We start from the raw sequence: 12,827 nt of genomic DNA, 5'->3' as shown, positions 1-12,827 counted from the left end.
TAACTATACAGTTCTCTCCAAATTAGACCTTCACCATCAAATGATTTATTATTTAGATCAATGGCATCATAACACAACTCACTATTGTCATGGATAAACAATATTTAAAAGTAATAAAATAGTTTTCACTATTATAGGCAACAAATACAAATAATTTAAAACTAACTTAAAAACACTATCACAAGTTAAAAATCAGGATTAAAAAAGAAAGCATAAAAGAAAAATGTAATTCTCCCTTAAAATTGAATACGCATTTCATGGCACCATTCCGCCTCAGGCACTGTTGAATCCATTTACTCAATCCATTGATAATGTATTTTTAATTATTCCTCTAACCATTGTTGTCTACAATAGTGAAAAACAATTTTATTATTTTTAAATTTCATTTATCCATGACAATAGTGAGTTGTATTATCTAAATAATAAATAAAGCTATTATTGTTTATTTTTTTTTGTTAGGTCATCCCATATTTGCCAACTGCAGCCCATATTTCATCTTTGGGTAAGAGGGTGTTTGACCACTTATATCTGACACTACCTTTAACAGTCCTATATAGCTCAGTTCCCATTTATGGAGAGTAAGGGACTAGTTTTGCATAGTGCAATTGTGACAATAAAGTATTGATCTATAAAGTACCCTTCACAGCACCAGAGATATTCTTCTGCTTTGGGTTAAGTTGGGAAACCCTTTAGTTCTCCTTAGGTCACATAGATCGGGCACCCGTTGGTGCTGCTTTTCATTTTTACATACCACTGTTGCAAGGCATGGGTAATTCCTATCAGTTTGAACCAGTCTAGTCATTCTACTCAACCTCTCTCATTAACAATGTGTTTTTACCTACAGAACTGCCACTCACTGGATGTTTTTATTTTGTTTTGAGCATCATTTTCTGTAAATTCTATAGTAGTAATTCTCAACTCCGACCCTCAAGTATCCCAACAGGTTATGTGCTGAGGATTGGGGGCAGGGATAATTACTGACCCAGCAGAAAAGATTAAAACAACTGTGCATGATTAAAGAAATCCATAAAATATGACCTGTTGAGGGTACTTGAGGACTGGAGTTGAGAAACCCTGTTATGTTGTGCCTGAAAATCCCAGGACTTCAGCAGCATTTCTGAGTGTTTGGCCTGGACAACAACTGAACATATTAATCATGTCTGTATGCTTTTATGCATTAAGTTGCTGCCACATGATTGGCTGATTAGATATATAGTATTAATAAAGTGGCCACTGCATGTATGAGCAAATGTGTTTTCAGAAGTTGCGTTGGATCCAGGAATCTTTAATGTGGGTCCTGCAAAAACATAACATACTTATGTATAATAAGGCACCATATTGCAATATTGAACTTTCATTAAAACCCAACCCTGACTATACAGTAACATTATTTACAATGCATCCCATCCACATGGGTAAATCTATCTTTACTTGTCTCCAACCACAAGATACATGGGGTTACAGAAAAAAGATATTTGACTATTGCTCGTAATGTATATAGATGATGCATATTTAGTCATTTAATAAAGTATCTGTGTTTTGCCATTATTCTCTAGATTTTCCAGAAGACATGTTCACCATGGACCCTGTAACAATTCTTCTGTCCGCTCTAATCATACTTTTTATGACCTATGTATATAACAATCGAAAACAGCAGAAGTACAAGAATTTCCCACCGGGACCAAAGCCTTTACCCATCATTGGAAATATACATATGATTGACATGGGAAAGCCTTATGACACATTTATGGAGGTAATACAAGACATCTGCTAATCACCACAAGATGATCTATGTCTACAATTAAAATAACTATGCTTTTAATATAAAAAAAAAGTTTCATCCCCTAGTACAGAAGGAACTACAAGGTCATTTAAATGAGAATCAATCAAAGTGGGTACATTAAGTTTCACACATTCTTCACAATGAGAAGTAATTTGCACAAACGCGCTAAACTGAACTTCGAAAACAACTAAGGGTCTATTCTGAGTTGCTCGCAATTCTGAATGTGGCCCATATCAGATTTTTTAGGAATCAGCTTTGCAGCGTACTGTACATACGCAAACATCTGTGAGTGATTCATCTTGGTCGCTTCTCATCAATGGCTGAATGGGCATTACTGGGTGGCAAGAGGTTGTCCACAAACAGCAATGTGTCCTGTAGGTGTGTCATGGGAGTGTAGACAGAGTTGCAAACTTTTCTAAGTTGTGCATAAGCAGAGTTTACCCCATTTCCATTTTCAGTCGCATCTTCTGCAGTAGATATGAGTTCCGAACTTGGTGAGAAAACCAGAGTTGGGACTCTGTTCTACTCGGAACCCCAAAGTGATCCAAGCCAGGACCAGGTTCGATTCGGAACCCCAAAGTGATCCGAGCTGGGATTCGGTTCTACTCAAACACCAAAGTGATCCGAGCTGGGTGTGTTCAAACCACTCATCTCATCTCTACTAAAATGACAATACAATGATATCCAGTGTTCAAGTCAAGTTGGGAAAAGTAGTGACAGAATATCCGCATACACAGCAGCTGGGTTAGGTGCATCTGTGCAGTGTAAAAGTGTTTTTGAAAATTGTATTAAAATTTTAGCAACTGTGTTTTTGGATGATCCCTTTACTACAGCAATATCTTCTCAGAGGTCACCTTGTGAGAGATTTTTGTGGTCTGAAGTTGCTATGGCAAGGCATGGTCCACAAGTCTTAGGTTCCAACTCCAGAAAATTATATCTTTACTGGTATAATGCCATTTGATCCTAACTGCTGTCTAAATAATTTCTACTATTGCTTATTGAATTTACAGCTGTCTAAGACATACGGCCCCGTATTCAGCGTCCAAATGGGCATGGCAAAGGCGGTCGTCCTATGTGGTTATGATGCTATCAAAGATGCTTTGGTAAACCATGCTGAGGAATTTTCTGACAGACCGCACGCTCCAGTGCTTGCTAAATTACTAAAGGACTACGGTAAATGTTTTAAGTTTCCATAATGTACATATAAGGTAATAGTCTTCAAGCATGTTTTCAAGATTTTAAGTCCAATCTGTTGACTTATTTAAAAATATTGGCAAAATGTGCAGCCATTTAATGCATCATCTTTGACCAGTCTATGACAGGTCAAAAACTGTTTTGCTGTGTTGTACAGATTAAAAAAGTCATAGAAAAAATTTAATAAAAAAATTGTATTGAAGGCATTATTCACTTCCATGTTATATATAGTTTGTGTAATTTTAATGAAATGACACTTAAATTATGTTATGAAAAAACAAATTCATATGTGTTTAACAAATAACAGAAGCTTTTCCCATTATTGTGTCCTGATATCTAATCTCACTAAGCAGCCTGTTCACTACTAAATGAGATGGCCATGCTCAAATTAACTCACACAATTAACTAACCGTGAACGACCCAAAATTGCTGGAGCAATTAAAAATCAACATGGTGTCCTGCAAAGCTCAATGAGAGCTGCCAATATAACAAAAACATAGACGTGTCACCTAACACTCAACTAAACAATGAACATCGGTAAAAAGGAAAATTCATACAGGTGATCTTCAATATAAACTCAAACTATATATAAATATAAATACATTCCTTTTCATGAAAAGGTTTTTCTTCTAATGCAGTATTCCTCCTTTGGGGGCAGATTCCAACATCAAAAGAAGATAATTGTCACAAAAGTGCGATATAGGATAAAGGCCCCCATACATCAGAGATTGATTGCAGCAATCGTGCAATTTGCAATCGATTGTGTATAAAAATGTTTCCCTTTTTCAATCGATTGCAGATTGCAGAATTGCCACAATCGATTGAAAAAGGGAAAGATTTTTATACACAATCGATTGCAAATTGCACGATTGCTGCAATCAATCTCTGATGTATGGGGGCCTTAAGTCGCTCCATAGTAAATAAGGTGTATACTTTATGAAATCCACCACCAAAGTCATATCCCTTTTCATCCGATAGGTATTACACACAGAAAAGCAAAGATCATATGCATGTATAGTTCTCACATATGTATCCATCTGCTGCTACACTTCTTAGCGTCCCAGTCTCTATTTCCTGAGTGTTCCAAAATAAAGGAGAGCAGTGATACACTGTAACACCAATAAATGCACTTTCACATTGGCGGATCCAGGGGGAAGCTGGGGTGGCGATCAGGGCGATCACCCCTCGTAACATGCACACATTTTCCATTTTGCAGTACACACGCAAACACACAACTGTCTGCGTGACATCCATTCCTGTGCAATTACATCTTAAGCTGTGTGCGTGTACACATGTATGATACTGTATGGGGGAGATTGCCAAGTATTAGCTGCATGCAAACTGCAGAAGTTCCTATGAGAGTCTCTGGTTTCATGACAGCAGTCATCTGACCAGCTAGTAACATCTGCTGGCTGTAAGGCGAGAAAGCGCACACCTTGAGGAAGGAGAGACATGTCATAACTAGCTGTAGTCATGGTTAGTAGTACTCTGGTAACAGTGACTTATGTAGTGTGGGGCAGAAAGGGAGTAACATTTGGCACTGTGTGGTGTGGGACAGATAGTGGCTAACACATGACACTGTGTGGTGTGAGGCAGAGAGAGGTAACATCTGGCACTGTATGGTGTGGGGCACAGAGTGGGTAACACCTAGAAATCTAGGTTGGGTGGAGAGGGGCAACACCTGGCATTGCTAGAAGGAGCATTGTCCACAAAAAAATAAAGGAACATTTCTCGGGTTACCATCACGGTTTACCATTGGTACATGAATTCACCAAAGAGATCAATTAACCCAATGAATAAAAAAGATACGCTAAAAATGACTACTAAATGGTGAAACTAAAGTTTGGAAGACAGAATAGAATTTTGCAGAATGGGAACTAGAAAACTGTATTGCGGGATCTGTACATCTCTGCAAAGTGACCTGTTCTGCCAGGAAATTATACTGTTATAGAAATACAAAGCGAGAAATCCCAACTAGTCAGGGGGAAGATGATCCAGGGGAACCCCATTCTATGCTCTATTAGTTGGGTTATGCATGATTAAGAAGGGATTTTCCAAAGTGGATAACTACCCAAAACATCTATGAAAGTTGGACTATAAAAAAATATGGGCCACAGCACCTCTAGTTTCATTGCTTTTAACAAGAATGTTTTTGTAAAAATGTAATTAGTGCTAAATGAGATGTTGATTGATACAAAATGTACATTATCAAATAAATCTTTATATAACAAGGTCAGTAATATTGGATCAAGTCTTCTATAAAGCTGTTGAAAAGTGCTATTGTGTATTCAGTATTTTTGTTTAATATTTCTGTTTGACATAGATGAAGATGTGATTACATTTCAAATATGACTTATTACAATAATTAAACCAATATAAATGTAGGTCTATCACAACTCTACATGCAGCATGGTTGGTTTAATGGTTAGTTATACTGCCTCACAGCAGTAAAGTCTTGGATTTGATTCCCAGTATGGTCTTGACTGTGAGGACTTTGTATGTTCTCCCCGTGCTTGCGTGAGGTTGCTTCAGGTACTCCGACCTCCTCCCATAATCCAAAAACATACTGGTAGGCTAATTGGCTTACTTAAAAAAGTACCCTAGTGTGTGTATGTGGTAGGAAATATAGATTGCAAGCTCCACTGGGGTAGGAACTATTGGGACTGGCCAAAAATTTTCTGTAAAAACACTGAGGAATATGTGTGCACTATATAAATAACTGGTAATAATCTTTGCTAATATTATAAGAACATTGTGTTTGTCTGCCTGTTCCAAGTTGGAGCAAAAACTTCTGAACCAATTTTCATGAAAACTGCATCATTGTGTAGGGGAAACTCCTAGAAATAACTTGCACTTTGTTTTAGCTCGTTCCATCCAGTTAAAGCTGAGCAATAACAAAAACAAAATGTGTTGACATCATCAATGCAACAGATAGGTACGGCACCATGTGCGCCGCTGGTAAGCGGTGGGGGGAGAGGTGCTTTGGGCTTGAATAGGATAAGCTACATAGCAGTCTGTGCACATGGCACAAAGTGACATTGGTGTGAGTAGTGGGTGAATAGGAGAGGTTACATAGCAGTCTGTGCACAGGGCACACAGTGACATAAGTGTGAGAGGTGGGTGAATAGGATAAGTTACATAGCAGTATGTGCACAGGGCACACAGTGGCATTGGTGTGAGTGGTGGGTGAATAGGAGAGGTTACATAGCAGTCTGTGCACAGGGCACATGTTGACATTGGTGTGAGTGGTGGGTGAACAGAATAGGTTACATAGCAGTCTGTGCACAGGGCACACAGTAACATAAGTGTGAGAGGTGGGTGAATAGGATAGGTAACATAGCAGTCTGTGCACAGGGCACACAGTGGCATTGGTGTGAGTGGTGGGTGAATAGGAGAGGTTACATAGCAGTCTGTGCACAGGGCACATGTTGACATTGGTGTGAGTGGTGGGTGAACAGAATAGGTTACATAGCAGTCTGTGCACAGGGCACAGTGACATTGGTGTGAGTGGGTTAATAGGATAGGCTACATAGCAGTCTGTGCACAGGGCACACAGTGACATTGGTGTGAGTGGTGGGTGAATAGGACAGGCTACATAGATGTCTCTGGACAGGGCAAACAGTGACATTGGTATGAGTGGTGGGTGAATAGGATAGGCTGCATAGATGTCTCTGGACAGGGCACACAGTGACATTGGTGTGAGTGGTGGGTGAATAGGAGAGGTTACATAGCAGTCTGCGAGCAGGGTAAACAGTAACATTGGTGTGAGTGGCGGGTGAATAGGATAGGTAACATAGCAGTCTGTGCACAGGGCACATGGTAACATTGGTGTGAGTGGTGGGTGAACAGTATAGGTTACATAGCAGTCTTTGCACAGAGCACATGGTGACATTTTTGTGAGTGGTGGGTGAATAGGAGAGGCTACATAGCAGTCTGTGCACAGGGCACACAGTGGCATTGTTGGGAGCAGTGGGTGAATAGGATAGACTACATAGCAGTATGTGCACAGGGCACACAGTGACATTGGTGTGAGTGGTGGGTGAATAGGATAGGCTACATAGCAGTCTCTGCACAGGGCACACAGTGACATTGGTGTGATTGGTGGATGAATAGGATAGGCTACATAGCAGTCTCTGCACAGGGCACACAGTGACATTGGTGTGATTGGTGGATGAATAGGATAGGCTACATTGCAGTCTGTGCACAGGGCACACAGTGACATTGGTGTGAGTATTGGGTGAATTGGAGAGGTTACATAGCAGTCTGTGCACAGGGCACACAGTGATATTGGTGTGAGTGATGGGTGAAGTCACTGCTGCCACCAGCCTGTACAATGCTGTTGGTCATGTGAGCCACTCCCACGACAGGGCTCCTTTGCAAAGGATTACAACTTCAACACCTCAAATAAAAAACAACTTTGGCCGAAGCAAATAATTGTGGGCATCAGCTAGTAAAACAATATGTTTTCAGCTATAGGAACAGGGAAATATGAGAAGATGGTTTATTATGTGAGTGTGTGACAGACTGACAGAGTGGGTAGGGTGCTGGCATTGTACTGTACACATGGTGTTTGAGGCAAGTTTAATTCTTTGTGATACTCACATCTGACCATTAATATAGAATTTGCAGAACTAATGTGTACTATAAATCAGCTCAGTGACCTGTATTCATTCTGTTCAGGTGTTGCTTTATCGAACGGTGAGAACTGGAAAGTGATGAGACGATTTACTATTTCAACATTACGAGATTTCGGGATGGGGAAAAAAAGTATAGAAAATAAGATTATTGAAGAGGCTGAATGTTTAACAAAGAAACTGAAGTCATATGGAGGTGAGAGCTTATAATTTCAACAAAGCAAAGATTATAGATTGCTATTACTTTTTTTATTGTTATATGCATACACTATCCCTCTCTATGAGTATGCTCCTTCCAGCATCACTTAGCATCAGAGGTAAGTGAATAGATTTAATTGATTTAAATAATTTCAGCAATATTTTGTACTCTTTTGTACTTGTTCTTACTTAAGATCTTTTGTATCTAACTAAAGACATCTCTGATGTTTTGATTTTGGTTCTAATTTGTCATCAGGTTTTGGTTTTGCTAAAACCGTCCTTGTGTGCTTTGGTTTTGGATCTATATATTTTTTTTTTATTATAAAAACAGCTAAAATAACACGGGGTCCCCCCTTTTTCCTTAGAGAGATGTGTAGAGATAAAACAGCGCTGAGTGGAGGTGTAACTTAAACCTTAGGAATTTTGTCACTAAAGGAAAGGGCGCATAATGAATGTTAAAAAGAATATTTATTCAGCAAATATATTTTACTGAAATAGAGAAAAACATATATGATTTGAATAAAATACAAGGTAGCAGCATGTATTGTTATATGGCAGCAATATGTCATATTACAGTTAATGTGCCTTTTGAAGGAATACTTAAGCCCTGTCACAGTGGATGTGAAAGTATGAATTATATTAGAGAGAGAGATTTATAGATGATACATGACATTTGTCCACATCTTAACCATCCCCCAGAGCAACAGGCAGCCAAGTATCTCCTATTGGTAGAGCTTCAGGTATTTACCTCTTTTGTATTCCTTTCTTCCAATTAAAAACATTCATCAAACTTTACTACATGCTCTACTATTATCTATACCAATAGGTGTAAATATAGAGGCCATCCTTTTATTGTTACTGTTCTCTATCAAAAGTTGATCTAATTGTACTAATTTCATGTAATGAAGAAAGTAACAGACTTTCTCGATACTGTCTCTCTCTGAGGGCCTCCAGTTAACATTTTGACTGTAAAAGAAAAACGTTTTGTTTTCAGTACAATTATGATAAATCCATCTCAAGTTGTTCTTTGGGGATATTATGATTCCAGGACCTATAATGTAAACTGTCATAGTGTAGAAAATTAAAAGAGTCTACCTCTTTTCAGTATGTCTGGATTAAAATGTTATCCTCAGCTATTTTTAGTGGGACATTGAGGAAAGATATGGTATTTTTATTGATATTATTTGTAAAGGTCAAATTAAAATCATTAAGATTAAGATGTGCAACAAACTGTGTAGCAGACTGTTCATCCCCATCCCAAATGAAAAACAGATTTTCTATGTAATGGCCAAAGAGCCCAAGACTGTCACTGAGTTTGCCACCCTACAAATACTGGTTCTCAAAGGCACCAATTTACAGGTTGGTAAAACTTGGCACAAACTTTGTGCCCATGGCCATCCCAAGATAAGTGACTGAAAATACAGTATAATTGGGATCATAAACAAAAAAAAATGAGTGACAGAAAAAGGAAATAAAATCAAGAATAAAATGCTGGTGTTTCTCTAAGCATCATGGTCTTAACTGCCTCCAACTTTCTAGTATGTAGAGTGCTAGAATTAGTCTCTTATACGCACAGGTCATAAACCAACAAGGTTCTTTCCATTTTATGTTTTTAATCATATTAAAAAAGTGAGTAGTATATTTGATGTGGAATATCAAAGAGGCAGCATATGGTTGTAAAAAATAGTGAACAAATTGTTGTAAATTAGAATTGAGGGATCCCATATCAGAAATAATTGGACAACCTGGGGGTGTAGGAAGTGGCTTGTGAATTTGGGGAAAACAGGATAGCTGGGTACTAAATAAATTATTTCTTCATTCGATATCACTCCATACTCTTGGGCCTGGACCAATCATCATCCTAGTTCTTTTTGTATTCACTAGTAGGTCCCCTTAGAAGGATACTATAGAACTTTGTATCACTTAATTGCCTGTATGCTTCATTTAAGTAGTCACCCATATGTTTTGCCTGCATGTAATTATTATTAGTAGACCATAAGATATATTGAACCCAGCAACCACTGGTTATTATGGTTTATTTAATTTTATTTTTATATGAATTGGTTTACATGTAATGTGATATTATTTGTTCTAATAAAATGTAGTGTGACATTTTTTATATTATACTATTGAGTACAATCAAACACAATTATTTCTTCCTTTTTTCCCGTTACATGCGCTTCCTGTCATTTTTTTAAATAATTCACTATATGCCTACATGTAAAGGTGAGGGTAATCGCAACTTGTTTCATGAGACTATTTGTGTCACTGATTTTCAGCATATCAATATATTATTATTAATGATGAAAATAAAAAGACATATGATACAAGTGTTGAAGATATTAACAGTTTTCCATGTACATTTTGTTCATTTTCTTTGTTTTTTTTAGAAAATGTGGTGTTTAAAATTAATTTTGCAATTAAATGTTGTTCCAAAAATATATTTGAGTGATGTAACTTCTGAATCCATAAACTTTTTACTCTGTCTGGTCTTCATAAACTAATTGGCTTGCCTCCAAAACTGACACTAATTTCTCCTTACATGTATTATTGGTTGTCTATTTAAGACTATTGCTTATTTTCATTCAAATTTCTCTAATTAATTTTTGAGCATTTGTATTTTCTTTTTCAAAAACATTTTCTATTTCTAGAAAAACCATTTGATAATTTGCCTATCATGAATGCTGCTGTAGCCAATATAATTGTGTCCCTACTACTCAGCCAGAGATTTGAATATGATGACCCAACCATACTGCAGCTCCTCAATTTAATTAATGAAAACATTAGACTCCTTGGAAGCCCTGTGGTCAGGGTAAGTCATTTTAGAGATATAGATATACTTTCAGTTGCATACTGTAGACTGCATGTGTGTATTCCAGTGACAAATTTGTGAATTTGCAGCTCCACCATTGTGTGAGTGACAGTAATCTCACTCCATGAGAATGCTGAATCTGCAGTTAACCACAGGATGTGGCGGCATACCATATATGTATTGCACAAGGAACATGTCCATTAAGGCATCAGCTTTAATGGTTAGAATTTCAGTTTGAGTGAAAGAGTTTCAACAGATTTTTAAAACTTTAGATCATGTATAAGAAGCCATAATGGCACATGTGAAACCATAAGGTTTTTATTTTTCTATGCAATAACATATTATAAATATATATATATATAGGAATAATAATTCCAAATTCCAATCAAGTTTTCAGATTTATTTAAAATATCTGTTTTCTTTTAAAGCTGTACAATATTTTTCCATTGGTTATGGACTGGCTGCCGGGAGATCACAGAAAAATCTTTGAAAACATTACAAAGTTTCAGAACTTTCTAAAAGTTGTCTTTACAAAACACAGAAAAGAACTTGATGTGAATGACCAGAGGAATCTGGTTGATGCATTCCTGGCAAAGCAGTTGGAGGTATAACTTATGTCTTATCATTTAAACATTTTTTAGGCATAAAAATAAATGTCTGTAAAAGCATTAGTGTTTCAAATACAACAGGGGATGATTCCGAACTGGGAGTAAAGCAAAAAGAGCCAATAATTTTGCACTTTGGTAAAGCCATGCTGCACTGCAGGTGGGAAAGAGGAGTTGAATACAAATTTGTTCAATCTTCTGGGAACTCTCAACCAGAAAGTTGACACAATTCTATTGGACACCAAATACAAGACCCTATCTATGCATACACACCTGTCCAATATTAATACAGATCTTCAATCTGCATCTGCTAAAATCATCATCTGAAAGGATTATGTTACCATACTCTTCCAACATTTGGCAGACCAGCTGCCACTCACACAGAGCAAGCACTGAACAGATCAGTATGATCTGTGCAGGCTTTGTTATGTTTAAAAGTGAATGAATGGTTAAATTAATAAAAATAAATTATGGGGTCCCCCTATCCTCAAATCAATAACCAGCCCGGGATCTCTGAGCTGATATTGGAAAATAGGGGGAAAAACAGTATGGGCTTACCAGTAATTTTCAATATCCAGCACCAGACTGAGCCAGCCGGGGATATAACACTATAGCATGGAAACACACAGTATGGGTCCCCCTGCCATAACATTCACCAGCCCAATCCAAGATTCAATTAGAAATGCCAATTTGCGGTACTCATGTCAAGGTTGCCCGACTCTTTCACAAAAAGCGACCTGGGAAAGGTGCACAAAAAAGTGGGGAACCAACCTAGACCCAAAAAAGTGACAAATGAGGTAGCAGGAAGGCTATTAGTAGCCATAATAAAACTAGAGGAGGTTCTTAAAACTGTATTAAATTGCTGATATTTATTAATGGTTAAAAATTATAGCAAGTGTTTTTCGATACATTAAAGTTTTTACAGCATTTTCTAGTATAGAAAATTGTCTGTCTAACAATTTTTCAGTAAATTTTTGTACAAGTTTGCTAAAAATTGCAATAAACACTCTTTTTAGTTAAAATACTCTTCACCCATCAATATAACAATGGAAATGGTACTGAGTTCCTTGCGCACTGGATAGTAAGGGTTGCGGGGTTTGCTGCAGGTAAGATAGAGGTGCCTAACCTCTTGGTTAATAATAATATAGAGCGAGGTTTGTTACCACGCTATACCCCTATATGTGGTGTATGTACATCAGTCTAAAAAAGACTTAGATGGATATTAGTGAAAATCTATATATTGGTTAACTGTTAATCACAGATTTGTATCACATATATGTAAAATAAGTTATACACATAATTATGATAAGAAACTGTAAAAGTTAAAACACAATATTACAAACATGTAGTATATGCACATATAGATGAGGTTGTACACAAAAAAACAGATTAAATGAACACTGTTGAGCACGAAAAAAATTAATCACAATAATGTAGGTAGATGTGCACACTGAATTAGACAGAATGTTTGTGAACGGTGATGCTATATAGATCTATTGTTCATATAGTCATGTAGGAGAAGTGGCGTCCCGCTTAACTTGATGGGTCCGTTCCGTACAATCCTGGGTACTGGTGGAGGGGGGTGGGGGGGTGGGGGAGGG

General features: G+C 37.4%; 1 protein-coding gene across 1 annotated transcript in view; it reads left to right on the top strand.

Annotated features, from left to right (window-relative positions):
* LOC148533761 (cytochrome P450 2C5-like) overlaps positions 1-12,827 on the top strand; it is a 43,186-nt gene that overhangs the window by 15,992 nt on the left and 14,367 nt on the right. The window contains exons 2-6 of the mRNA XM_088467199.1: positions 1,557-1,753; positions 2,794-2,956; positions 7,658-7,807; positions 10,461-10,621; positions 11,050-11,226. Coding sequence (XP_088323325.1) covers positions 1,571-1,753; positions 2,794-2,956; positions 7,658-7,807; positions 10,461-10,621; positions 11,050-11,226 — 834 coding nt within the window. The 5' untranslated portion in view covers positions 1,557-1,570. The remainder of the gene's footprint in view (positions 1-1,556; positions 1,754-2,793; positions 2,957-7,657; positions 7,808-10,460; positions 10,622-11,049; positions 11,227-12,827) is intronic.

This window comes from Taudactylus pleione, unplaced genomic scaffold (genome assembly GCF_031769625.1).
Source record: "Taudactylus pleione unplaced genomic scaffold, aTauple2 ptg000070l, whole genome shotgun sequence".
NCBI lineage: Eukaryota > Metazoa > Chordata > Amphibia > Anura > Myobatrachidae > Taudactylus > Taudactylus pleione.
This window is presented reverse-complemented; position numbering and strand designations above follow the sequence as displayed.